At 42.9% G+C, this 27,834-nt stretch overlaps 1 protein-coding gene across 2 annotated transcripts in view; it reads right to left on the reverse strand.

Moving 5' to 3' along the window:
• The window catches only part of PAPLN (papilin, proteoglycan like sulfated glycoprotein), an 81,925-nt gene that overhangs the window by 3,557 nt on the left and 50,534 nt on the right, over positions 1 to 27,834 (reverse strand). For both annotated transcript variants that reach the window (XM_054971032.1, XM_054971030.1), the window contains exons 13-27: positions 27,176 to 27,383; positions 22,308 to 22,484; positions 21,237 to 21,393; positions 20,956 to 21,042; positions 18,978 to 19,245; positions 18,382 to 18,499; positions 15,759 to 15,888; positions 13,030 to 13,711; positions 11,994 to 12,131; positions 10,045 to 10,169; positions 8,543 to 8,681; positions 6,274 to 6,411; positions 2,939 to 3,066; positions 2,046 to 2,154; positions 1,609 to 1,784 (exon numbers count right to left, since the gene is read on the reverse strand). In XM_054971032.1, coding sequence (XP_054827007.1) covers positions 1,609 to 1,784; positions 2,046 to 2,154; positions 2,939 to 3,066; positions 6,274 to 6,411; positions 8,543 to 8,681; positions 10,045 to 10,169; positions 11,994 to 12,131; positions 13,030 to 13,711; positions 15,759 to 15,888; positions 18,382 to 18,499; positions 18,978 to 19,245; positions 20,956 to 21,042; positions 21,237 to 21,393; positions 22,308 to 22,484; positions 27,176 to 27,383 — 2,780 coding nt within the window. The remainder of the gene's footprint in view (positions 1 to 1,608; positions 1,785 to 2,045; positions 2,155 to 2,938; positions 3,067 to 6,273; positions 6,412 to 8,542; positions 8,682 to 10,044; positions 10,170 to 11,993; positions 12,132 to 13,029; positions 13,712 to 15,758; positions 15,889 to 18,381; positions 18,500 to 18,977; positions 19,246 to 20,955; positions 21,043 to 21,236; positions 21,394 to 22,307; positions 22,485 to 27,175; positions 27,384 to 27,834) is intronic.

Raw genomic sequence — 27,834 nt, forward strand, 5'->3', positions numbered from 1 at the left:
GGAGCTCTGCCTCTCAAAGGCTCATACCCTGGAAATCTAGTTGAAGGTGCTACTGGACCTGAATCTTGCTCTTGCACTACTGCAGCCTCTCTCATGTGAATAATACACAAATTGGCTATATAGATAATGAAACGGAACCATTTATAGGTTCTCTAGATTAAGGTCATGATGTGCAACTCAAGACAAAAAGTAGATCATATACAATCTACTAGCATAGACCAGAGGTCCCGCCAGTTCAGTATCCTGTTTCCAGGAATGGCAAGCCAGTTGTCCTAGGGAAGCCACAAGCAAGGCATGGAGATAGTATCTTGCCCCTGCAGTCGCCTTCCAGCAGACAATATTCAGAAGTACACCAACAGGGAGGTTCCATTTAAACAGGTCTATAGACAGAAAAGAGCTATTTGCTTATCCTAGCAATCTGTCTAATCTCACTTTTACAGCCATCTAAGTCAATGGCCGTTACTGCAACATATGACAGGTCATTTTCTAAATTATGCATTTTGACACAATGGAAAGCCTTTTGTCTGCCCTCTTAATTTCATTTGACATCTACAGGAGGAAGGGCGGGGCGGGGGGGGAGATGGAAGAGAGCTTTTGAACGAAGGGCCAGTTCAAATGGGAGCAGCCATGGATTTTTTTTTCTTTAAATAGTAGCTTGGGACTTAGCTGCATCTTAAAATAAGTGTACCACATTCCATTTTCAGTGTGTGTCTTCCTTCTATTTGTACTACCTCACATTTTAGAAGAGTAGCCATAGACAGTGTGTGGTAGGGGCCAGAGTGTCAGACCCAAGTTCAAAGCCCCATTTGGCCATGAAGCTCATTAGGTGACCTTTGGCCAATCACTCTCAACCAACCGTCAAGGGCTGTAAAGATACAATAGAGAATGGAGAACCATGCACTAGACATCTTCTTTCTCTCAGTTGCAACATTCAAGAGTATTTGTGTCCCCTCAGGGACTAAACTAGTTCATGGCTTGAAGTATTAGGAGAAAGCAGCCTATGGAAATATAGAAGGTTATATTTGTCAAGGGGTTTGATACTGAGTGTAAGCTAAGAAATCAAGAGCAGAACTAAAAAGAAAACAGTTCCTGAAACTGGTGTCAAAGGTCTGGTTGCAGCTTAAGATACATTTTGCACCTTGATTGTGATAATTGAATACAGAACAAGTGTTGTATCACTTCAGTTACAGAAGGCTCTTTCCCCCATGCGCCCCTTTCCTTTGCCACTTGCCACAGGACTCTTTTTAAGGGGAAAACCACAAATTCCAGATGCCTGCACCTTTCATGAGCAGTATTTTGTAATCACACCTTGAACAAATGTCACATAAGCAGCAGATCTTCTCTAATGGCACTTCACCATGAAGATCTGAACAAAGACATACGCACTTATTTAATGCTCCACTAGCACTTGGGCTTCTGCTACCCCAATCTCCATCCATGCATCAGGACAGCCTAATGATAGCCCAGCCTGACTTTTTTTTTCCTTTGTACCTTAGCACAACATTAGTATGTGGGCACCTACGCTATTACAGCATTGTTTTTACGTCATAACTAGTAGAGGAATTTCCAGTTTTCAGGCTGGAATTCTAAACCTCTAGAGACACCCACCTTCTGGCCGCTTCCTGATCACTCTCACTTCTGTGCTGGCACTAACAGAATTACTACCACTGTAGGCATTGCAGGTGTAGGACCCTTCGTCACTTATCTGCACACTGTTTATATGCAGACTTCCATCGTGGGACATACGGACATGATGGCCATCAGTGCTTACTGGAACCCCATTCCTGAGCAAAAAAGAAATGACAGGACCAGTTACCTTCCATGTTGAAATGGAGCCTCTTTCTGGCTCCTACATATTCCAAGGGAGGTACACTTTTTAGCAAGACCATATTGAGAAAGGAGCTTTTGAGGACATGATCTTACAGAAAAAGCGGTCTTTGGCTTGCAGCATAAATGAAGCCTGGAGTGCTCCACGGTGTCCATTCTCTGATAGATCTTTGTTCAGTGGTTACCTGGTGTTAATGTTTCTTAATGTGACTCTTTACCTTGACCATCTGATGTTGACATTGTTGCCTGTCACCACACATTGAAGCTGGGTGTTTTCTCCCTCGGACACAGAGAGACTGGGTAGCACACCAGTTATTCTCAGCTCTCCTGGGCGAGAAAGAGTATTGTCACTAACCAGGAAGATTCTGCCCAAGAAGCTGAAATGATTCCTTCAGGAAGAGCACTCACATATGAATTCTGTTCTTAGCAAGAAACAGTCACATTGTTCTTTCAGTCACAGCAGTAGCAGTTGCCACAGAGACACCCACCTGCTCTAATGGTGTATACCTCAGTTACAAACTTAAAACAGTCTGCAAGAGGTATAAACTCTTGCATTTTCCCCCCTTTGAATTTTGTGAACATGCCAAGAGGGGTCTCCCAACCTTCTAATGAGACTCCAATCCCAAAAGTTCCCTGTGGATAGATACTGATTGGGGCTAGAGGGAAGTAACGCTAAACACCTTAAAGGTATTTCTACAATACAAAAAAACCCCCTGAAACCTCGTTTGTCTCAAATGTAGTCCTACTGATAAAGCCTAGGTCAGATTCTTTTATACAGTCATGCCTTAAACAGACCCATATGGAGGGTAGGGTTGCCCTGCTAGTGAAAATGGAAAAGTGTGGGGAGTTTATTTATTCCACAGCACTATAAATTCCCCAGGTCATATTCTTTGCTCTCATTCAGTTGAAATTACACAGAAAGCACCCCCACAATGGCTCAAAGCCTGCCCCTGCCCATTCTCCTACTTTCTAGCTGCATGTATGGATTAACTCTCAGCAACTTCCATTTACCTGATGCTTGGCTTATCAATCAATCAATGTACCCTTTCCTCACCCCATGTTCTTGATATCAAAGCAAAGCTTCTCCCCCCACCCCTTTTTCTCCCAATACCTTGAGGTCTGATCTGGATTCTTCTCTGATCCTGGTTACGGCCATTGGAAGCAATGCAGGTAAAGAAGCCAGCATCTTCAGCACTCAGGCGACTGATCACCAAGGCACCGTCAGCCTGCTGCCTGTGCCTGGGAACCAAAACCAAAACATACCATGATTTCTGGAAGAAGAGATGAAAACCACTCACTTATACAGATCAGGCCTTGTAGCAATAACCTATCTAATTGCGGAAACTAAGACTGTAGTCTTAGGACATATCATAACAAAATAATACTTGCTCTGGTGTCTGGTGCTGTTTTCATCAGCCCTAGTTAATGAAAGAGAAAAGTCACCCACCTCTCTTCTGGCTCATGCTGTGGAACAGTATGCAGAACTCTGCTGGGTTTGGCATCATGTCCTCATGTTAGCAGCAAAGAGTGACATGTATTTGGTCTTCGTGGTGCTGCAAAAACCCCTATTTATTTTTGTTTCAACAGGCTGACATGACAACCACTCTGGAACCAATCCCAGATTGCTTACTCCAAAACTATTAAGTGTTTGACAGATAAACCACAGCACTATAACAGTCTGATAACTGACCAGATTATGTTATCAGAACAAAGCCTGGATAAGTTATTAAAAGAAGGTGAAGGCGCACAAACACACATGTATGTGGATCCACCCTGCATCACATAAGGGCTCCCAGGCAACAGCCACTCCCAGTAACCCCCAAGGGAAATCTCAGATAAGAACCTAAGAAGAGCTCTGCGGGATCAGACCAGCGGTCCATCGAGTTCAACCTCCTGTCTCACAGGGGCCAACCAGCTGCCCCAGAGGGCCAACAAACAGGCATAGAGGCCAAGACCTTTCTCTGATGTTGCCTCCTGACACTGGTATTCAGAGGTTTGGTGCCTCTGTATATGGAGGTTCCTTTTACTCACCATGGCTAATGAACATTCACAGATCCCCATGAATCTGCTTAATCCCCTTTTAAAGCCACCTATGTTTATGGCCATCAATATGTCCATTGGCCATGAAATCCACAATTTAATTACTTGTTGAATGAAGAAATATTTCCTTTTGTCTGTCCTGAATCTATTGCCTATCAAATACATTGGGTGACTGCCCCCAAGGGCTAGCATTTTGGGAGAAGGGGGAAAGGTCTCTCTGTCCTGATACTTGGCCATGCGCAGGTCTTTCCCCACATTTTGATGAGGATCATCTAAGGATGCCCCATCAAGTGTGGGAGTGGGGATGGGAGAATATCTACACTGCTGCTCCTTTCTTTGGATTCAGAGGCACATGGTGGATTGGGAGGCAGTTTTTCCACCCTGTTCCCGCCATGGTGGGCAGCTCACTTCCACCTGAGCCTCCTTCACTGGTGTGGTGTGTGCTGTTGCTCCTGAACTCACCAAGAAGAGCAGAGGTGAGGCAGGAGAGGAAAAAAACCTGGCAAATATACACTGATGGAAGAAAAGGTGGGGAAATAAAAGATGGAATGCCAAGAGACCTGTGATAATAAAAGAAGATCTTTGGAAAGGGACTTAATGGATTTGTGCTAATCGTTTCAATCTTCTGATCTTGGTTTTAATGTTCTCTCTCTATACCTGGAAACTGCTATGAGTGTGATAGAAAAGTGGTACACAAATATATTTTAAATAAATGGTGTTTTAAAGAGGTTGTAGAGACACCTGTGGGTGGGGAAACAGTACAAGAAGGGATAGCTATGACATAGGTGGGCAGAAACAGAAAAATGGAAGTAATAGAAACAGGGATGCAAAGATCTTGGCAGTGAGGGATAGATACCAGGAGAGGAGAATGCTGCAGGACACACAGAGAAAACAGAGGAATGGGGTTGCAGAAAGATATGTGGGTAGAAAAAAGAGGTCATAACTGAAAGATGACCTATGGAAGCACAGAGAGTAGCTTGGCATGACCTGGCACATGCTAGGAACCAGAACTAGCCAGACATACTTGGCCAATCCCTGATGGGAGGTGTCTGGTATCAGTGACAGAAACAGTATCGGAAAGCCATACCCTGAGGAAGACCCAGTGCAGGAGAGTTGTGAGGAGGAGAGAATTACAATATGGAAGGGAAGAAGACAGGAGCAATAGCATGAAAGGCCTATGGACATTCTGTATCTGAGGTACATCAAATACCTGCTGTTGTCCTACAACAATGTAGCCCTCTTGAACGAGTCACAATTAGGGGTGTGCACTTTTTAAAAAGTAGTTTTTTTATTTGGGTATCAGAAATCCAATAGATATTAGTATCCCTGATATTTGGGTCCAAAAATACCAGTATAGTACTTCAATGCAACTTCCCCCCGCTGGGAATCCAAATCTATTTGGCTCCATTATTCCCTATGGGGGAAATGTTCAGGGAGCTAGAAGGTCTGTTTTTAATACAAACTACACAAAAATTGCAGCATAATGAGGGCTGACTGTCCTTTAAAGATCCTCCAAGATGAAGTGAATTGGACCAAGCAGTCTGATTTCTAAAGGCCTCTGAACAAGGTCCTCTCAGCCACTCTCCATTATAGCCTCTGAGGGGAATCGCATGCTTTCTCCAGGACAAAGAAGGCTTACCCAAACTCAGAACAGCAACCACTGACCCAGAGCTTCCCCAAAAGATCTAACAGAGCCCAACAGAACCGTAGAATTCCTGCAGAACCACCAGGCAGAACTCCTTGCCCTGAAATGCCCCCCCCCCCACCGGGCTGGGAAAACCATGAAAAGGAAAAAAGACAAGCCACGCTTTCAGAGCAAGGAGTTCTGCCAGATGGGTTTGGCTGGGATACTCCTGTTCTGCTGAGCTTTGTCAGTTCTTTTGGGAAGGTTTTGGGTCTGCAATTGTTCTTCTGTGTTTGGGTAAACCTTCTTTAGCCTAGAAAAAGTATGCAACCCCTCCCCGCCCCTGGCTACAATGGAGAGGGGCTGAGGGGACCTTGTTTAGGGACCCATAGAACTGGACCTCTTGGTCTGATTCAATTGAAACTTTGGGGGTCTTTAGACAACCCTCACCATGTTGAAATGTTGATGTAGTTTGCTTTAAAAACAGACCCCTCATCCCCACAAAGATTCCCCCATAGGGTGTAAGGGACACAGTTAATTCCAAATATATTCAGAATTAACTGGGAAGCCAATACCAGTACACTCAAGAATCTTGAATTTGATCGGGATTCCTGAATATACTCACAAAATACCAATAAGGTGTTTTGTGGATATATATTCAGACTAGATATACCAAATCACACATCTCTAGTCACAATGGCCTTCAGAGCGGTTGGGGCTGTGCTCCCCTAGGATACAGAAAGTGGTATTAAAACAGCATTACCATTAGCATGGCTGTTTACCTGGATGATGAGATGGGCTGTCCATCCTTCCACCACTCAATTGTTAGAGAAGGTGTAGCTTCAGCTCGGCAAGGCAATCTGACGCGTTCCCCAATGTTGGCATCAACTACTGAGGGCTCATTCTTGTACATTTTTAGCCTGCAAAGCAAAGACCCCTGTTACACCCCCTGCCAAAAGCAGCAATAGTTCAGTTCTGCATTTGAAATTTCCATAACAGAACTCGACCACTTCTCCTTGTCATCTCCTCTGAATGGCACTTGCACAACCTGCTCCACCCTGGCCCCCACCATCTAGAGTTCACACTGGCTCTGCAACTTGACCAGGGCACAGATGGGCACAAATGGATTCCTTCGCAGACTGTGTTGCAGCCAGTGCCCTGCTTCTGTCTTAAACACTTTACAAAGTGCAAACTTGTATAAATACATCTTTCCTAAGTGTTCATTTGGCTTCAGGCCCAGAGAACTCCTTTAGCCACAAGAGACCCATGTAACTAAATGTTCTTTTGAATAGCCTGCCTGGCTCCACTGAATGCTTTCCACAAAAGGCTGAAGAAATTTCAACAAAATACTGCTGTTTTTCCTGTAACCATCTGGGGACTGCCACTAGCTGGCACTCCATCAGGAGGCACTCAGGATACACTGACAGGTTCATTCAAGCAAGACTTGACTCACTGACTCTAAGGCCTGTGCAATTGTGGCAGACCCCTACAACCTTCCTGTTATGATCTTTACTTTCCTTGGGGTAGATTTTTCCTTTAATCTTTCCCTTAACACCCTCTGGGTAGTTTGCTGCCACCAGGAATATTATATTCCAATATATTTTATTTAAGTTTTCCCTTTGGTAACGTTCCTAAGCGTCAGGCTCCTTCATGGTTCTATGTGGCCCTGAGGATAGGAATGGGATATAGAATTGACAGCTACTCTGGGATATAACAAAACAAAAATAAACTTTTATTTAGTCAAGAAGCGTATTGGTTTCATAAACGTAGTTCTCGGTTCTTGAAGTTACTTCCTATAAACTCATTCACACAGATCTCTTCTAAGGCTTCACACACAGTTAGCCTCTTTCTCTAACTCAATATTTCTCTCACAGAAATGCTTAAAACTCCTCAGGCAGCACACAGCCAGCCTCTCTTTCTCTTGACTGTTATTCACAGAAATATTAAACCTGCTCAGGCAGCACACAGCTGGCCTCTCTTTCCCAGACTGAGTGTCCTTTCACAAACATGCTCAGTTCAGGTTCCACACAGGTCATATTTCTCTCATAAATACTTCAGTATACTCAGGCAGCACACAGCTAGCCTGCTTTCTTCTGACTGAAACTCTTCTCCCTGCCCTGTCAGTCTCAAACTGCATTCACTCCGCCCACCCTCTCAGTCATCAACCAATCATATCACTCACTCTTCCCTCTCTCTCTCTCTCTCTCACCCCCACTCTTCACCTAGCTCACCAAGCATTTAAAGACACATGCACACATTTACTTGAAATCATTACACTTCCCAACAGCACAGGCTATCAGCTGGTTAGCAGGGGATTGCTCTCACACCCAGTCCAAGCAGGCTGCATACCCCAATCCCCTAACTCCATCTGAGAGGGCACAGAGAACAGGTTGAGCAGAGCTGGAATACCACTCTCAGCAGGGTAGTTTTAGGTGGATAGCTGTGTTGGTCTGCATTAGAACATCAGGATTTGAATCCAGTGGCACCTTAGAGACCAACACGATTTTCAGAGTGTAAGCTTTTGCGAGTCACAGCTCCCTTCTTCAGACACTCTGAAAATCTTTGTTTGTCTCTAAAGTGCCACTAGACTCAAATCCTACTATCAGTAGAAGAGGCATGGAGAGAGGAAGGGGAACAAACAAAACAAATAGAGACACTTTTTTGTCCACTTACCTGACTGCAGTACTTCTCAATCCCACTATCAAAGCAGAGTTTTGAAGTGTTCTACAATTAGTAGTAAACTCTCTCACAGTTGTGATCCTGAGATTTCAGGTTTAATCCTCATTTGCACCAAGTGAAGAATTTCTAGGCTCTTTCTGCTGCACACAGTGCTGATTTTCTTGAGTTTAAACAGGTTACCAAGTTTTACTACAGAACTGTGCATCCTATCCATTCGAAACAACAACTTGACTATTTACACAACCTCTTGTCTTCATCAAGAGCACTGATCTCACCTGATATTCTTTATTCTCACTAGGTCACAAAACAAAAACAAGTCTAGTTTATGATACCGGAAATACAAAGGATAATACTAGATGCTGGAAATCTTACCTGTACATGGAATGAGGATGCTCAGTGGAGACATGCGAATGTCCAGTACTAACTTCTAAACCTAATGCTCCATGTTGATGATTTTGTCCATGAGTAAGCTGATGCCTTGTTCCATGTGCAACTGGAGGTCCATAGATACCTAGAGAGAAAATTCTGACTAAGGCTTGGATCCTGCCTAGAAGTATTGCAGATGGAAGAAGGGATTTGTGCCAGTACCCCCATCCCACAGTAGATCTCTTCCCCTCCTCCAAGCCATTATCGAGGAGCAGTATTTCAGGGGCATTTTAGGCTACAGCAGAAGGGGAGGCAGGGAAGTCACATTTTGTAGGCATGAATTATTCCATCTGTGGAAACTTTAGGTGGGATCCAAGCCTAAGATTATCCATTCATTGTGATACTTCATGCAGATTTTTTTTTTGGTGTAGTGGTTAAGAGTGGCAGGACTCTAATCTGGAGATTCAGGTTTGATTTCCCACTCCTCCACTTGAAGCCAGCTGGGTGTCCTTGGATCAGTCACAGCTCTTTCGGAGCTCTCTCAGCCCCACCCACCTCACAGGATGATTGTTGTGAAGATAATAATAACATACTTTGTAAACCGTTCTGAGTGCGCGTTAAGTTGTCCTGAAGGGAAGTATATAAATCGAATGTTGTTATTATTTTTGTCATTGCATATCAAAACTGGCAAGTATCTCTTTGCCTTGTTCTGTTGAAAGTCTCTAAAATGTTAACATTAGAAGCCACAACATGCAATTTAAAAGGCCCTGGCAACACTTATGTGGTTAAACATGATTGATCTTGGCATTTAAATTCTATGATCTCCCAAGCCCTAGCCCTGCCCCCATAGCAATCACAGGCCCAGTTTGCGCAATATTTTGTGTCATTTAGGTTGGCCCCAATAAAAGATATTACATTTATTTCTTTTTCTAGCTTAAATGTTAGTTCATGAGAAATTTATGAGCATTCAAGCCAAGAGCTCTGCAACCATTGTGTGTAACAACAGCAGAACAGTTAGTTACCGGGCAGAGAGAAAGGTCATGAGTAAAATGTAAAAGAAAAGATGTCACAGGGTGAAAAGTGGGAGAGTTAACAGTATTGAAATAAGTTGGATAAGATAATCTATGAACATGCTAACCAAGAAATCCCACGTATGTTGCAAGAAAAGAGGGCACCTCTCCAGAAACCTTCCAGTCTTGTCTGGGCAGTAACACAGCAGACAATCAGCTCTGAAACTTTCTCACTATGGACAGCTGTAAGCAAGCATGCCCATTACAAAGGATGGTAACTCCACTGTTTTTACTATGACTGGCAATTGCCAGCTTCCTTCACTAACACTGACATGACTAGTATGATCATGATGAGCGTTTTGCAAGATCTGGAAAGGGATAAGGTTGACATGGTAGGCTGCTGACTTCCTAATCACAGTTAGAAGTTTACCTTTTCCTTTTGATCTGGGAAAAAATGGCAAGGTTAGCTCAGGTCTTAAGAGAGAAACAATGAATGACCTTTGATGCTTAGCTGGATCTGTCTCCGTTCTGTCCTCCCATTGGAAATTATACACATGTAAGTCCCAGCATCCTCAGCTCTGAGCTGGCTGATCACCAAAGAACTGTCAGACTGGTAAGTATGCCTGCAGGGCAAAGAGAGAGAATTGTTCATTCTCACTGACCAACACATCATCTAAGGGGTTGTTGGCATAATATACATGATAACAAAGCTACAATATGTGCTTTTAAATCTTATTTAGCCTGGCCATACCACCAGGTCAATATACAGTATTCGTATATAGTTTGTAGCTGTACTGTTTTTTCTTCACAATACCCCTGTGACATCAGTTCAGGTGAGAGAGAGAGAGAGTGACTGCTAAAGGTCACTCAATTAGCTTCATGGCTGAGTGGAAATTTGAATCCGGGTCTCACAGGTTCCTATCTGACATTCTAACCCATCCAGAACACTATTTCTTTTTCTTTTATTTATTTCACTTATACATCTTTCTCATCAATGGAGAACCACAGCTTACATAGTTCTCCTCTCCTCCGTTTCATAAGAATAAGAATGTAAGAACGTAGGAAGAGCCCTGTTGGATAAGACCAGTGGTCCATCTTGTCTGACATCCTGTCTCACACAGAGGCCAACCAGCTGCCCTGGAGGGCCAAACAAGGCATACAGGCCAAGGCCTGCTCCTGCTCTTGCCTCCCAGCACTGCTGTTCAGAGATTTGCTGCTTCTGGATATGGAGGCTGCCTATAGTCACCATGGCTAGTAGCCATTGATGGACCTCTTCCCTCCATGAATCTGCCTAACCCTCTCTTAAAGCTATCTATACTTGTTGCCATCCCCTCCCCCAGTGGCAAATTCCATAGTGTATTTATTTGGTGAGTAAAGAAGTATAAATTAATAGCAGCAGCCCCAGTACTGATCCTTGTGTTACTCCACTGCTTGCTTCCCACCATTGCTATAACTGTTCATTTATTCCTACTCTCTGCTTCCTGCAATTTAACCAAGGATTGCAAGAAGATATGTCCACTCATCCCATGACTGCTAAGCTTATCCAGGAGTCTTTGGTGAGGCACTTTGTCAAAAGCCCTTTGGAAGTCCAAGCATATGATGTCTACTGGATCGCCCTTATCAACATGCTTGTTAATTTGCTAAAAGAACTCCAAGAGGGCTGAAGGAGGGCTTCCCTTTGCAAAAGTCTAATTGATTTTCTGTCTGCAGACTTTGTATCTTAATGTGCTTAGTAATTCTCTCTTTAACAACAGTTTCAGGTAGGTAGCCTGTTAGTCTGTAGTAGAACAGACAAACAGCAGATCTGAAGAAGGGAGCTTTGACTTTCAAAAGCTTATACCTTGGAAAATCTTGTTGATCTCTAAGGAGCTACTGGACTCAAATCCTGCTGTTCAAGCGCAAACCAACATGGCTACCTACCTGAAAACCTGTTAGACTCTAAGGTGCTAATGAACTGAAATCATACTTTTAAATAACAGTTTCTATTAATTTACTTGGAATGGATATTAGACTTATCTGGCCTGTAATTTTCTACGCCCCCTCTAGAACCTTTTTTATCCTCACAAGCCTGTGGGGTAGGGTAGACTGAGCATATTCAAACATGGATCTCTCAGATCCTAGTCAACCAGTACACCACATTGGTCTAAAATACTTTGATAAGAGGCATGGCCCAGCAGAATAATGCAAAATATGTAAATGCATGTAGTGGCTGCTTGCTTAATTATAACAAACACAGAATTCAGCTTTTGTCGGAACAGTTAGTGTTAAATAAAGAAGATACTACTACTATTTATCAAAATTATGTTCTTTAAAGTGTACAAATTTTAAAACTTAAGAAATGAATCTCATCCCTCCCCTTTTCCAAATTCTACCAAGTTGGTATACATGAGTAAGATTGGTCTCACAGTTTGTGTAGGGTAGAGGGGGAAAGCAAGGGATAGGCTCACCTGTCTGATGGCACTGGCTGCCCATCCTTCTGCCACTCGACTCTGGAGAAAGGGGAATTGCCTGCCTTGCAGAGAAGGCGAATGCTTTGTCCCAGGCCTGCCTCCACAGTGGAAGGTCCTGATCCTTCCAAGAGGATCCTGAAAAAGAGAGATTTTCTAAAAAAAACCAAAAAACCCGTCCATCTCTTACCATCTCCAAGGTTGCTTTGAACTGTAGGATGAAAAATTCATGGCTGTGGGTAAGGAGAAAGAACCTCTAACATTTATCACCATATTTTTGCAAAGGCAGAGGATTCTAAGGAACCCATGTGACGTTTTACCTAGCCCTATAGATCCAAGTCAGGATGAATAGTATTAAAACCACAGTGTACAGCTATGGCTAGGAAGCAGGAAGCTTTATAGAGTCCAGAGAGAGAGATCTAACTGGGGAATGACACTTGATCCATCACCTTGCACATCAGAACCCAAACCGCATGAAAATACATTTATCTTGGGAAATCAAGAGTGTCATTATTTGATGTGGAACCAAATCCAAGCTGCCGTATCCAAAATGCTCTTGCAAGTTACTTCTGTTTGTTCAAAACATCCCAAGTAAAGTTTGAAGTTATCCAGAGCATAAAGAAATATAACTACCCACCATCAGAATCTGGATCAGTCCACATATAGGAAAAATATAGCTGAGCATGAGTCTGCCCAGCTATATCTGACATATAGCTGCCTGTCCTTTAAAGATCCTCCAAGTTGAAGTGACTTGGACCAAGCAGTCTGATTCTACAGTCCCCTGAACAAGGTCCTGTCAACCACTCTCCACTATGGAGAGTGGATATATTTTTTCCTGTGTAGTTTACAGGAATATGACGTATGAAGATGCACAACTGGTCATTTAAGAATGGGAAAGCAAGCTTTGCCACTAGATAGCTGGCGTCCCAAGAGCAAGAGTTACCGATTGTGTGTTCATCTTTGATAACAGCAAAGGTTCTTAGGCTGCAGAGAAACAGCCCCTCAGTAGGAAAGCAGACTTGCATTAAAATGTTACCTGTTCAGAGACTGTTGTAATGAAGGGCCTGGTGGGGTTTGATGTTCAAATCCATTCACTGTCGATTCATCTGCTCCAGATGGCCTCCTCCATTCTTCACGTTCATGGTAAACTGTCTGACCATTGACAGTCAACTGCTTCTCAGAAATCATACCTTCCCCCAACCCATGCAGGCGCTTTGCTGGATCCATCCCTCTTTCCCCATAACCTGCGGAGCGATGAGAATCTCGATGCTGGCTTTCCAGCACAGCAGTTCCTTGCTGAGACTCTGGTGGTGCATCTATAGTCATGGTCCTTCCCCAGCCCCTTTCTGTATGGTGCTGAGCTAACTTTGCTTCTGAGCGATCTCCTGCAATGTGGAAAGCTCCTTCTGTATGGCTCTGAGCGATCACTCCTCTTGCAGAGTGTTGTTGCCAGTCCTGTGCATTCCCTTCTTGCAGGTGTGAACTAGGCTGGATGTTGGGAATTGCAATATGGTGGTGGGGCCTTACATCACTTCTTCCCAGAGATACATGGCAAGTTCCCATGCACTCCTCTTCAGAAGCAAAGTTGTTCTTATTACCATGGCAACCTCCATACCAGAATCGGTTGCACTTCCCAACATCATATACAAAGTACCAGCGAGTTGTCCAATCTGTGCAGGGGCCATGGGTATTGGGCAGCAGACAGTTGATAGGATAAGCTAACAGAAGAGAGAGTCATTGTCACAGATCACATTAAACACACACAGAATAGTCACATATTCAATGGATCAATCATTACGGCAAGAGGTCAGAAATATGAGAACTCTGTTTTTAAAGCTACTAGCAAGAATTCTCTGAACTAGATCATGGGGCAGATAGCAAGGTGAGGCCGGAGGAGGTTAGGAATCCCTTGAACAAAAAATGCTGCCACCTCTGTAGCACAGAGGTCTCTGGAGCACGTCCTCACTTTTGAACAAAGGCACCAGCAAGGTAGGAATCAACCAGGTAATCATAATCTCCCTCCAACTTGTTTGGACCTTTCCTTAAAAGAAAGAATGCCCTAACTCCATCTTGTCAGTCCTGTTTCGGCATTAGCCAGAAACTTCTGCTGGTGTGGTTCTGCCACCAATTCACCATAGCCACACTAGGAATGTAGCAAAGCTAATCATTACAAGTTAGTAAGAGGAGGTTGGATTTGGAGCAGCCGACTGATGGCATCATGTCCAGGGAACCCAGTAGCTATTTAATACAAAGGGACTGTATATACTATAAATTCCAACTGATTCAACAGACATAGATGGCTTCATGCCAAAGAACTCCGGGAACTGTAGTCCTGGGAGGGAGCTCTAGATTTCCAAAGGAATCCTAGGTATCCTTACAAAAATACAATTACTAGGATTCCCTAGCAGAAGCCAAATGTTACCAATATTTTTAAACTGGTTCCTGTCCTATAAAAGGAGAATGGGCAAAGTAAAATAAAGTGGAGACCTAACAGCAGTTACCTTATGTAACTGCTACAATTATTATGTAAGAACTGTTTATGAGGACAGTTATCCCTGCTGTGAAGGGATGCTGTATCAAGTGGCTGGGTCCCAATCATGTGTCAGAATCATGATGCTGTCCTTCCCAAACCTGTTCTGGGTTCTGTTTCTTTATACCAAGAGCAGAAAGAACCATCTTTCTGACACTTCTTTGTTGTCCATTGGTTCAATTTGCATTACCAGTTTAGAACATGTATACATTATAAACAGGTTTTATAGTCATTCTCTGTTTCCAGGAAAGCTTGGGAGCTGGATTTTTGGTGGGAGTTGGGGAGGAGAGAAGGATCTGTTTTGTAAAAGTGTTCTTATGGCTATACTCAAAGAATTCTGGGAAGTGTAGTTTGTAGAGAGTGTTGAATAATCTATAATTTCTATGTTTTGTAAGATCTAAGTTGGTAGCATAAATATGTTTTTACGTACAGAGTCAGGGTTCAAAGCATCAGAGGCTCAGTACTGTCTTACTTGGCTTAAGATCAAATATTATTGCCCATGAAAGCAGATATTGTGCCCAGGGGAGTTGAGTGAGTGACTACTTCAGAGTTGGACTTGTGCCCATCCTGACTTACGAAAGCTACTTAAGAAAGCATTGGCTGTGGCAAACACTGCCACTTTAAAGGGAAGACAAGTAGTTTCAAGTCTGTCCTCCCAATGCCCATCTGGTTTCTGATCTTCCCTTTTTGTAAAGCTGCATTGAACATTCATGACGCCTCAAAAGAATCAAGAATAGAAATGCATTAATGATTCCTCTCCAGTAGGATTGCCGACTATAAAACTCAGCTGGAAGAACATACTAGATTCTGTTGCCTTTCTACAGATTTTTTTTTAATGAGGTCAAATAGAATTCAAATACTTGGACTCTGATGGCCCATGTCAGACCTATACTGAATTTTGGCACAAGGATGATAAAGAAGGAGGAACCATTGAGACACAAGTGACGCAGAGTGGCCCCAACCACGGGGTATGCAAGGCAAGAGAGGAGCAGAGGTGGCTTGCCATTGCCTTCTTCTGCACAGCAACCCCAGTCTTCCTTGTTAGTCTTCCATCCAAGTATTGACTGTGGCTAACCCTGCATAGCTCTCAAATTCCAATGAACTCAAGCTAAGCTTTATCATTAGATGATAGAGGCTAGCCTATAAAACACTAGTTAAAGGAATGTAATATGTTTCTGTCCATTTTTATAGAAAGCACTAAGTAAACCCACCCTTCAAAACCAAATGCCACTTACGTTGACTGGGTCTGTTGAGGCATCCTTCCCCCAGAGGCCCTGAAGCAGAAGCAATGTTGTCATAGCAACAACCATACATAGAATTTCGGCACTCCATGGTCAGACTCTGCTGGGACAGAACTCGGCTTGCCTTAGACAAAACCAGATAGGATTGAGGCGACACCATTCAATTCAGTGTGTCAAAGGTCGCAGACAGTAGAGCCAATTATAGAAACTATTCAGTTTGATTTTTTAAAAATATACAATACCAGGAGGAGGAGGTATACTGACTGACAGAGATGAAGATAATATCTTCAAACCACATAAGCACAATTCTGAAAGACAATGAAAACACCCAAGAAGATTTCTCTCTGACCTGGAGGAATTACCAAGCAGGGAAGATGAGCACGCATGGGTTGTATTGTAAACTACACCACTGAAGTTGCCAGGGAGGAGAAAAACAGATGCCACTTCTCTTACCTACGATAGGATCTAAATGGAGATCACTCACTGACATGGAAAACAGACCATTACTCCAGATGGCAGGTCTGCAGGGTATGAGAAGTCAGCTGCTGGGCAATGCTCCCACCAGCTCTGCTCTCTGTCACTATGTTTGGGCACTGAGCCCATCCACTATGCTAGTTCTGAGTGTCCTAGCAGATAATTCAGTGTTGCAAATACAGTCCTTCATTGTGCCTCCTCCTATACCTAGCAAAACAGTTGGGCTGAGAGTCAAACAAGACTGCCAGAGACAGATTCATGGCCAGAAGTGTCAATAGCAGAGGATGAAAAGGTTAAGCAAGGGGGCCATGACCACCCATCAAACACACACAGCACTGGGCCTCATGTCCAGAAGGCAAACGCTATTTTTGAATGAGTTCTGAATGGACAATTTGATGCTAGAAGTCAGTGGTGATTATGAAGGCAAGGCTGTTGTTACTGATTTGAAAATATGTTTGGTTCATCTAGTCTTTTTCTCTGTTTGACTCATGGATTACACACTAACCTGATGCCTTCCGTCAACTCCAGAGAAACATTTACCAAGCTATTTTCTCAAATACAAAACTGATCCTGAGCATGAAGAGCTCTTGAGGAATAAGGGACTGTGTGCTGGACACATGGTTTCCGTGTAATCAGATCCCTTCTAGTTCTGTATGAACTGCCTGCACAATGGGTTGCATTCCACAGAAGAGTCTCACGCGCACAACAGTCTTTGTGCAAGTGGAAGTGTTAAAATTATTTGCTGCTGCTTGCACTAAGTGAAAGTGATTGTGAGCTTTTCTGAACACTTGATTCATTCCTGATTTTCTTAGTTATTAATCTCCAAGTGCTGGAATCAAGTTGGGAACCGTTCTTTTGCACGTGTGCCCTCCCTCAACATTTTTACGTATGTGGAGTCAGTTTAATTTGTTCTGCATGTGCTTTAAATAATCATGATTTTCAAGTGAGAATGCTGTCATTGGTGGCATCTCAGCACACACACCCTTTTGTGCATGCTTCTACTGATAAATCGATATGGGGCTGAATTTCAAAAAAGACTGAAAATGAACACATGGGAAGCCAAAAAGGGGATCAGCTCCACCACTCATCCCCAAGTTTCCCTTGTTCAAACCAGAGAGCCCTGCCCAGACCAGGAGGCAGAGGCCAGCATTGTTAGAACAGAACCCAGAGCAGCAGCATCTATGTGTTTTTCAAACTGTGCTGCTTTTTCTGGCAGGCATCAATAGCGACCACCCCTCTCCCCTGGACCATTAGGGCTTTTGCCATTTTTTAAAAAAAACATCAATTTCATATAAATAGATTGATCTACCATTATAATAAAAGGTGCAGCACTTTCTCTGAATTCCCAGATTTAATTTTTTAAAAAGTCTATTAACTCATTCCCTTGTGGAGATATAAGGGGGAAAGTATATTTCCTCAATGGAAGGGGCTAGAGCTGTATGTTGCTGCATCCATACCACTACTACTTGCACACACGAAACTGCGCTAAGTATATCTTCCTTTCCATTCACAAATTGCTAGATCCCACCCACTGGATTGTTAACACTTGAAGCTTTCAGTTTATCAGAGCAATCCTATGCAAAATTACTCTAGTCTAAGCCCATTGCAATCAAAGGGCTTAGACCACAATAACTCTGCATATGATTGCAATGTAATTCTTGTATCATAAGTTCAATTCTCCCATTTGCAACATGGGGTTTGTACAATGATAAGTACAAGTATTATATAAGTACTAAGTATTAGCATTCCTGCCCATCTTCATGAAGCACAACAATTTTGGTGTGGTGTCTCACTCAAATCCACCATTTGCCAGGAAAATACAGCTCTAGATGCAGGGGAAAAAATTGCCACAGGCTTAGCTAGGTACCCAAGGCCTGATCCAAAGCCTTTGATCTAACACACTGTTCGTGATATACAGATATTTAGTAATTAAGTTATTTCACTTCTAACATCTGCCCCTCACTCCTCCACTTGAAGCCAGCTGGGTGACCTTGAGTCAGTCACAGCTTCCCAGAGCATTCTTAGCCCTCTCAGCCCCACCCACCTCACAGGGTGTTTTGTCATGGGGATAATAATAACATACTTTGTAAACCGCTCTGAGTGGGTGTTGTCATATTATTACTATAAAATTCCCCATACTTACACTTGGTGAGGGAGCAGGAGGTTCATTTCTGTTCATATAAACATCACTGTAATACCGTGGACACCCTTCTTTATTTGGCCCTAGAGCAGGTGATACTCCATCAGGGCAGCACCCGTACCTATTGCCGGGGGGTGGGGGTGGGGAGCAATGGAAACAAGGTCAAGCATAATGTGTTCAAACTAGCTCAGTGAATCAGCTTTGTGGCTAAACAAGCAATTCGTTTAGTTAGATTTGTATGCAGCCTCTCCAGACCCGCCTGAAGCAGTTCACAACTAAAGCAATAAATAAACCAATTAAGAAAAAAAGTCAGTAAAACAAGTATAAAAACAGATGAATAAGAACCTGCCAGCAAAAACATGCCAAGCCAATTTAAAAAGCCAGGGCACAAAAGCACATAAAACAAACACGAGCAGTCTAAAACAATATTAAAAATCCTCAGGCTAAGAGCAGATCATAAAAGAACTAAACAAAGAAACCCCTTTGTGAAAAGTCAAGGTAAAGAGAAATGTCTTGGCCTGGTCTCTAAAGGAAAGTAAGGTAAGTATCAGGCCACTCTCAAGGGGGAAGGCATCCCAAATTTAACCAGTCTGTCCTACCTGCTATGATGGCAAATGTCAGGCGGGCAGCCTTGCCTAAGGGGGCCAGCTGCTGGAGTGTGGCCATCTGAGCAGCATCCATGAGGACTCTGGCTGCAGTCATGAACCTCAGCCAAGGGCGCAACATCTGAATGGGAGTTGAAGTGACGGGACACTGAAGAATAAGACTCCCATCGAAGAGGCAAGAAGTTGGAGCCATGATGACCTTCACTGGGCTGGAAGTGGTGGTGAGTAGAGCTATCTTGGATTACTCTTTCATTTCTAGAAACTGAAAAGATAACTTCATGGCATGTAGACTTCGGCCTGCAGTTACTAACTCAGGGCTATGGTTAATTCTGTGGTCAAATGATAGCTGCTCTCCTGTTGCAGTAGGAAACCTTCTCCGGAAGGAATGCAACAGGGCTACTTTTTGATATAATGTAGTGATTTCTGTAAACACCCTATGATATCAAAATGTAGTTTTAATTGCTGTTCCCTGTTTTTATCACTGCTCCCTTCTTTCTGTCCACTGATCAGCCAAGTAAAGCTTCTGTGAGCTTGCAAATATGCTATGGTTTTGTGGCATTTAACCTCTGGGTAACTGCCCTCTGCTTTTAAGTTGTTACTAGGGATGTCAGCTCCCCCGGTTCCACACACCTGGCCAGTGGGGTAGGGGGGAGGAAGGGGGAGGCAAGCTGGGAGGCACTGGAGCACATGGTGAAATAGTGTGTATGTGCTCTGGAGACCCCAATGACACATTTCTGGTTGAAAACAGGAAACTAAGGGGTCTTAGCAGGGCCAAATTGGCCCCAAACATAGTTGTTTGGGGTTGATTTGGGCTCCACTGAGATCCTGTAGCTAAAGGTTTTCAATCGGAAGTGACATCATCAGGGCTTCCAGAGCATGCATGTGAGGAAGCTGGATCAGGACCTTGTGCTTGCCTACTGACCTCCTGTCCTCTACTTTTCAGGTAAGGGGGACTGGCAACCCTGGTTGTTACAGCTGATATGCAGTTTCCCCTCTTCTTGACTACCTAAGAACAACTAATTTCTTAGAGACAGGTTCACAGAGGTATGCATGAGTATTCTCATAATATAACAATCAATGGGTGAAACATGATGCACAGCACAAGCTCTTTAAACAGCCACCCCTACTACAAATGGAGATACACATTCACCAAATGAAGACACAAATTCTCTTCTTCAATAGGCAACAATTCCATAGCTAAAGCACAATGAGCTATACTGGATATGAATACTTTGCAGCCACTTATCCTCCCCCTACTATATTGTGCACTCACCCTGAGGAGGAAATGGATGGCAGAGATATGGGGCTGAAGAAATGAAAGACCAAAGATAAAATATGACCTGGATAAAATGCCACATATGGGTTAGGGATGGAAAGATTGAGCTCAGATGTTGTCAGGAAGGGAGTGGCAAGCAAGGAGCTCTGGAAGCTAGAGGAATGTGGATCAGGGAACAAAATAAAAGTTTTCTGGTTTGTACAAACCTAAGAGGAATTCTGAACCTTTATGAGCTGTATAGGAGGGAAAATGCTGGTAGGTGCAGATTTTCCCATCACCTCACCCATACCATGCCAGTTTTTCATACAGAGGTCCTCTCAGAATCTGAATATGGAAACCTTAAGGAGGCAGCAAACTCCCAGAAACCAGGAGAGAGAAAGCTCAGTTCAAAATTGATTTGAATTTACCACTCAAGTTTATCACAGTGAATCCTAAGCTGGATCATTCGGGACAAGCTCCAACTGAAAAGCACTGAAGAGTGACATGTTTTATGACTGTGGGCTACCAGGCTTCACCTAACCTTCATGTTGACAACATAATGACTGACAACATTAGTATGTCATAAAAACGAGGAGACACTGGTTTGGCCAGGGCTTACTTTATTTCACCTCTTTCTCTCCAATAACGTCCCTAATTGGGCAACTTGTATTGACTTATATAACTGGAGGCAGAAAGCAAAATACAATCATTCCAAACCTGTGGCATCATGGTCAGGATTGTAGCGAGTCATTAAGGTCAGGCGGTTGATATCATAGCCTGTGGTGTCCTGCATGCTGGGAACCTCTGCAATTATATTAATACTCTTAGATTAAAATAGTGAACTGGACGAACAACCAGATATGGGTAGGGGGGCTGCTCCTCACTAAGCAGAAAGTTTCTGGTATTTCAGAAAGGTATGAACTGCAATAAACACTACTTTCAGGGCACAAATGGTGAAAGTCCCAGAGGATTCTGAGCAGTAACTTGCTTTCACTTACGTTGTGGTTGGTGGCAAGGCTGGGGGTTGCAGCTTCCAAATGTTTCCGGTATCTGTGGCTGGATGGCTTTGCATATCTCTTGGTTGTAGGATTTGAAATCTCTATCGGCACAAGTGACTTGGCGGGTTCGGATGCCAGAGTCACAGCTCTTCGAACACTTGAACACACAGTACAAGCAAAGTTAATAGGGGGCTGTAATTCTACCGTCCTGAAAAAGTATCACCTTCTGATAATAGGTGCTAAAACGGGATTTCTCAAGGTTGGGCAAAAGTCAACAGTGAGTTGTAGGAGACTTGTTGGTAAGATTATCAAGCTGCCAGCTGGCAGCAATTGTTTGGAGATTATATGGCACAAAATGATCAAAAGTATAATAGCTTCCATGCCAATTGATAGGTAGACACCAGACAAACAAAATTCTGAAACCGATTCTCCATAGGAACAGTTCCAAGTATATATCCTTTGTGCTTTCATTCCCGGAGAAACTGATAGCATTAGCAGAGTACATCACTACTACTTTCCCAGAAAGGATATGGATTTAAAAGTTTATGCTGTCTCCCACAGTTTTGCTCACATCAGAATGGCTTTTTCCATGGCTACAGTCTCTATTGTTCCAGAGGTTTCTGATCATATGATACATCATCATAATAAGCTCACACAGATGCATCCCCAAATGTAACAGATATGCACAGAGCAGGGAAACAGCTTGGTCAAGTGGGACAACTTCTACATTCGAAACATAATATGTCAAACTTAGATTTTGCAAAGAAGTTTTGGAATTACTCCGTAGCTAGCATTAGCTGGCTGCCCATCTTGGGATTTGCCACACATTATTCTACAGAACTGTGATCAGACCCCCAGATGTATAATTGAACATCAAAAGCCATGGAGGAGGGGAAGGATCGCATGCAATATGTGGTTTAACCTCATGATTTCTCTCTACCACAGAAACACTGTAGCATAAAAACGATGTTTGTGCGGATAGGCTTACTAAAAATCACAGAGAGGAAAATAAGGAGAGGAGGAGGAACATTAGACAAGAAAATAAATCTAGAAAAATAGTGTTATACTTACCAGTCCCCAGTTGCCAATATGCCAACCAACTTCATGGATGCAATTATCCTCAATGCAGTTTTGGGTCTGAGGAGGTTTTGGCTGCGTTAGGCAGGCAACATCTTGAGTCTGGGAGCCCAACCCTGTTCTACAAGCTACAGTCCGGGTCTGAATACCTTCCCCACAGCTAACTGAGCACTGTAAGAAAGAAAGATGTACACTTTGCTTTCCCTTGCATGTCATTTGCATGAACACACTCCAACACCTGAAGACCTATTTTAATTTCAAGCTTCTCCACAGCCTGTTGTGTATGTAGTACAGGAAGCATATGCCATAATGTGCTGTGATACTTTGAGATATGAAAATTCAGCCACAAATTCTTGCACAAATGTCTGCAAAGGATAACAGCCACAATGTTTTATTGGTTGACACTTGTGGCACTTTAAGAACGAATAAGAATTATAGTGGGAAGTGTTGGAAATGTCAATGTAAAGATGCAATGTTCTATCATACATGGCGGTTATGTGAGAAGGTGAGAAGATATTAGATAAAAATTCATGAAAAGATGCAACAGATATTGAAGTTTTACTTTGTGCTGAATCCTAAAAGTATGTTATTAAATATCTTACCTAGTAATATTACAAAAGTACACAGAGAACTTTTTAAATAAATGGCGTCGAGATAGTATACGCAACAAAATGGAAAGCAGACTCTTGTCCAGATGTGACTGAGTGGATGAACAAATTGTGTGAATATGTATCTAGGGCTAAATTAACTTCCTATATGCATAACAGACCAATCTTAGAATAGCAGGAAAAATGGAAAGACTTTTTTGACAATGTATCAGGCAACTAAGAAAAACTAAAAACAGTTACTATGGAAGCAGACTAGATTTTAAAATGTTGAACATAAAATGGTGAATTCAACGTTGACTATAAAATGTTGAGTATAAGAAAGTAAGGAGATGGAGAGGAGTAATATTCTGTAGAGCAAATGTGCTGTTATATGTTCTGTTTAAGTTTTCTTTTGTCTATTGTTACTGTCTATTTCTTATCAAATACTCTTTTATCTAATAAAAAAGAAACTCGTGGCACTTTGGAGATATCTGTTTATACACAAAAATGGTAAAAAGTCACTTTAGCTCACTGAACAATCCAAACAATATCCATGTAATACCCTTTATTAAGACTCACTGAAACCCAAACAGTGCCCATGCTTTTGAGTTTTCCAGAACTCTTAATCAGGCTAGGTATAAGGCATGCATTCTTTGCTTGTTTGCATCAACTAAAATTGATCTTCAGTATTGTTATGACTACTATGCTTTTCCATTGCTAGTCTCAGCCTTTTAAGGAATCCATGTGTTTCATTTGTCATCAGAGAAACATTTGATCAACTAGCGGTTATTACTGTTTCAGTTGGATGGCTTCTATTTTTAGCTTCATGTACTCAGCATACCACACGTAATACCTTTACCTACTCAGCATACCAAAGTGCAAACTGATATCAAGCCACACCTTGTCTTCACTGAAGTAAGCAAAGCATTCTACACAAGATTCTGACAAAGAGGCCTGAGAGATCTTTCCCCATCTTTAAAAAAAAAACATCCAGTTTGATTAAGAGTTCTGAAGAACTAAAAACTTTGCATATTGTGTTATCTTGGTTAGTCTTAATAAAAGGTATTACGTGGCTTCAGTATGAATCTTTTATTTATGACATATTGGTGGCAGAGCCATGTATGACATTTTTGTGATATTTGTTTGAATGATTTATTTGTAATATATTATTTCAGCAAGCCATTGAGAACTGACAGGTCTAAGAATGCTGCCAATGGAGGAGGAGGAGAAAGAAAAAAAGGTTTGAGAGAGAGAGAGAGAGAGAGAGCGCTGTTGCCTAGCAACAGGTCAGGAGGAATCTTGGCTGGATCCATCTGGGAGACAGGGTGAAAGGACAAGGGCTATGGGGATATAGTTTGCTGGGAGATCTGAAATGGGATCTGCCAAACATTTTTAAAGACAGATTGCCACTAACCAAGGACCCAACTTGGATTTTGAAAAGAGATTTTAACCATCCATGCTTACATGGATTTGCCAACTAAAACTGATCCACACCCTTGTCCAAGCTGATAGAAAAAAGGTGGGAAAGGCAAACATATTTTCTTTAGCTATTCCCTGCCCCCACAAGGCTAACGACCTGGGGGAGGGCTGTTAGAATTTGTAAAACTATGCATGGGGACAAAGAATTAAAACTCTTCTACACCTATGCTACGATCCTGTTCCAAATCAGGGCCCTGCATGGCTACTTTTTGCCTTTCTAGAACCACTTAGCAGATCTGATTATGGACCTCCCAGAACCTAGGCTAGTTAGCTGCTTTCCCATAGGCTGTCTCCTCTCACCCCTTCCTTGAGAAGAATCCTCTATCCTAGTTGGGCTACATGTGGTCTTCAGAAACACTCCAAAGATCTGACCAAGTATCTCCCAACATCTCATATGGTGAAATCATAAGAGGGTTCCTTGAAACAGTTGAGTGTCTGCTGAGTTGTCAGTCTGAGCTGATGTGGTTGAAGAAAACATGTCCTGCAAGGATAGTCTGTTTCATCCAAGAAGTCATCAGCATTCTGGTGCTCTTTCCCCATGCCCCAGTGAAACCAACATTGCTGAGAAGAAAGGCTCAAATTACTGAGGGAGAAAGTGAACATCAGATCAGCAGTCACTTGCTGGGGACAACAATTTTCTTCATGGAATTGTGTGCTCTCTCATCTAATGACCAGAGTCCTTTTTTTTTTCCTTCACATTTTGACTTTAGGATGTGATAACTACACCAACTATGGTTGCCAACCTCCAAGCGAGGGCTGGAGTTCTCGAATTATTACTGATCTCTAGATAAGAGATCAGATCCTCAGGAGAAAATGGCAACTTTAGAGGGTGGACTCTATGGAATCAAATCCCTGCTGAGCTTGCTTCCCTCCCATAACTCCACCCTCCCCAAGGTTTACCTACAAATGTCCAGGAATTTACCAGCCTGGAGCTGGCAACTCTAACGCCAACTTGCATACTGTTTTCTTGCCTCCTCCCTTCGATATAAATCAGTTAAAATTCCTTTCCCATATTAAAATAGTTGCTTTGAAATCACAATTCCGGTTTGCACTTGCCTGAGGTAACTATGAGTGACACAAAGATCTTATATACTAATAGCCAAGTGGTCCTGATCTGTGAATACTTAAATGTGGAGATTGGAGCCACAAACATACAAGTCAGATTTTCCTACACACCTCAAAAATGCCCCAGGATTGCAGAAAAATCTGAAATCTAAAAAAAAAAATCAGAAGGTAAAACCTCCAAACTGATAAAGGAGCACCTGTAGATTTGGAGTTACTGTACAGAATGAAAAACTGAAAAGAACCCACAAGACATAAAAGGAAGGAAAGTGGGAGGGGGCTTGCAAGATGGAGATGTTCCACTGGGCCTATGGTTGAGGCCTGACCATGTCCTCTCTGGTGATTAGTGCCCCCATTGTGCAGCCCTGAGTTTGACCGACTCCACAATCTGCTGTCTGCTTTTTATGGTTTAATCACAGCCTCTGGTATATATACTGGTGCCTTGTTTATGTAGCCTTTGACTGGTTTTTATTTAATATGTAATTTTAAATGTTTAAAATTGTAAATGTAATTTTAAATTTTAAATGTTTGTATTTATCTGCCTGTTGTGAGCTGCCCTGAGCCTGCGTGAGGGGAGGGCGAGATATAAATCTATTAATAAACATAAACATCAGAATTTAAACCTGGATAGTGAAAGTGACGGACAGTGACAGATGGATGAAAGGCAAAGGCAGGGCCAGTGTCAGGATGATGCATAGTGGAACAGTTGCCAACCAATGAGAGCTGCTAAAGGGCCCATTCGCCTCCCTGTCCCTCCACTCTCCCCAGCTTTCCCCTGGCTCTTGCATGCTGGGAAGGAAACACATGACATGTATATGTTGCTCCTGTCCCGCACCTCAACCTTAGATCATGCCAGCAGTCTGCCGGCCAGCCTTCTAATCATTAAAGCCTTCTCCTCCAACATATAAGGTAGGAGCTTTTCCGGCTTTTGTGTTCCATGATGGAGGTTGGCTGGAAATGGAAGGGATGTGGGTAGTAGCAGCAGCCTCTATCACAGGCTCCAATTCTTTTTCTTATAGCAGAGGCTTCTGGGGATGGGAATATCTGTTCAGCTGGCTCTGAGGTGCTGGAAGCTTCCCCAGCCACCCTTTCCTTATTACCTTGTGTGCAGCAGCCAGCAACCTTTCCCATGCATGCCAGGAAGGTGGCAGCTGGGAAAGAAGGATATGTGAGTGTGCGCACATGCATGTGCACTTTTTGTGTTCCATCTATCCATTCCATTCTCCTATGTAATCTCTGTCAGATCACAGCTTCACTTTTCTGGTGATACACGAGGGGGGTGATGGTTCCCTTTTGGTGCACTACAACCCAGGAAAGTGGGGGAGGGCACAGAGTTTGGCAATGATGTCATAAATGTCATGCCGCTCCCTTTGATTTCAGTCAGCCAGCTGATAGCCCACCACGCAGCATCTGGGTCTGTCTTCTCCTGGAAGGATCCCCCACCAAAGCACAGAGTGGTTGCCCTGATTTGCCTTACCCAAGGGTCCCTGCCTGGACTAGCCACACCCATCTCCTTTACTGGAGCCACGTGGGGGAGGATAAGTAGGGGGGCCCATACAGGCTGATTTGTCCTGAGCTCTGCACAACCCCAGGAATGGCCCTTTGGTCTACACATATGGAACAGAGTGACAAGGGACTCACAGTGTGAAGTTAGGTTTTCTTCTCCAATAGCCACTGAGACAGCTGGGACTATGTCAGCACATGTACAGGATATTGTATCTGTCATAAACTCACCTCAGACCAAGGCCCTGTGGTCCATGTCGCACACTGTCTCATGTTGCAAGGCTGTGCACTGCGTGGGCTCTCTGTTAAGGATGCACACTCAGCATCATCCACTACATCCTGAGAACCATGTCCATCATAGGAAACACAGTAAACAGAACGGATTTGTGTGCCTCCTCCACAGGTTGCGGAGCAAATTCCCCAATCCCCAGTCTTCCATCTGTAAATACAGAAACAAGATCTCTCAAGGAACTTATAAACCAATACTAACTAAGATCAAAGGTAATAAAGCAAGTTCTCCACCTCATGCTTAGAGCACTGTCAGCCACATTTCAGCATTTTTTGCTATTTATTAATTAAAACAGTAGAGTCAGCTGTCTGCCCCCAAATCCTATCCAGATGGTAAGTGCCATAGAACCAGATATGTGAAATAGCTTATTAAAAGTGATTAAAATGACTGAAATCAAAGAATTACATGGGTGACAATGACCATTCTCTGGAGGATTTTTAAATGATGCAATTGCCAATTAACAATGACATTAGAAAAAATAGGAGAAAATAGTTTAAAAGGACAGTTTTAGATTGAATTAAAAGAGGCTGCATCAATAGTGGAAACTTTTAAGCAATGAGGAAAGACTTCCCCAGGAAAAGTGTTTGTTTTATGACATTGA

Source organism: Eublepharis macularius, chromosome 2 (assembly GCF_028583425.1).
Source record: "Eublepharis macularius isolate TG4126 chromosome 2, MPM_Emac_v1.0, whole genome shotgun sequence".
In the NCBI taxonomy this organism is placed as follows: domain Eukaryota; kingdom Metazoa; phylum Chordata; class Lepidosauria; order Squamata; family Eublepharidae; genus Eublepharis; species Eublepharis macularius.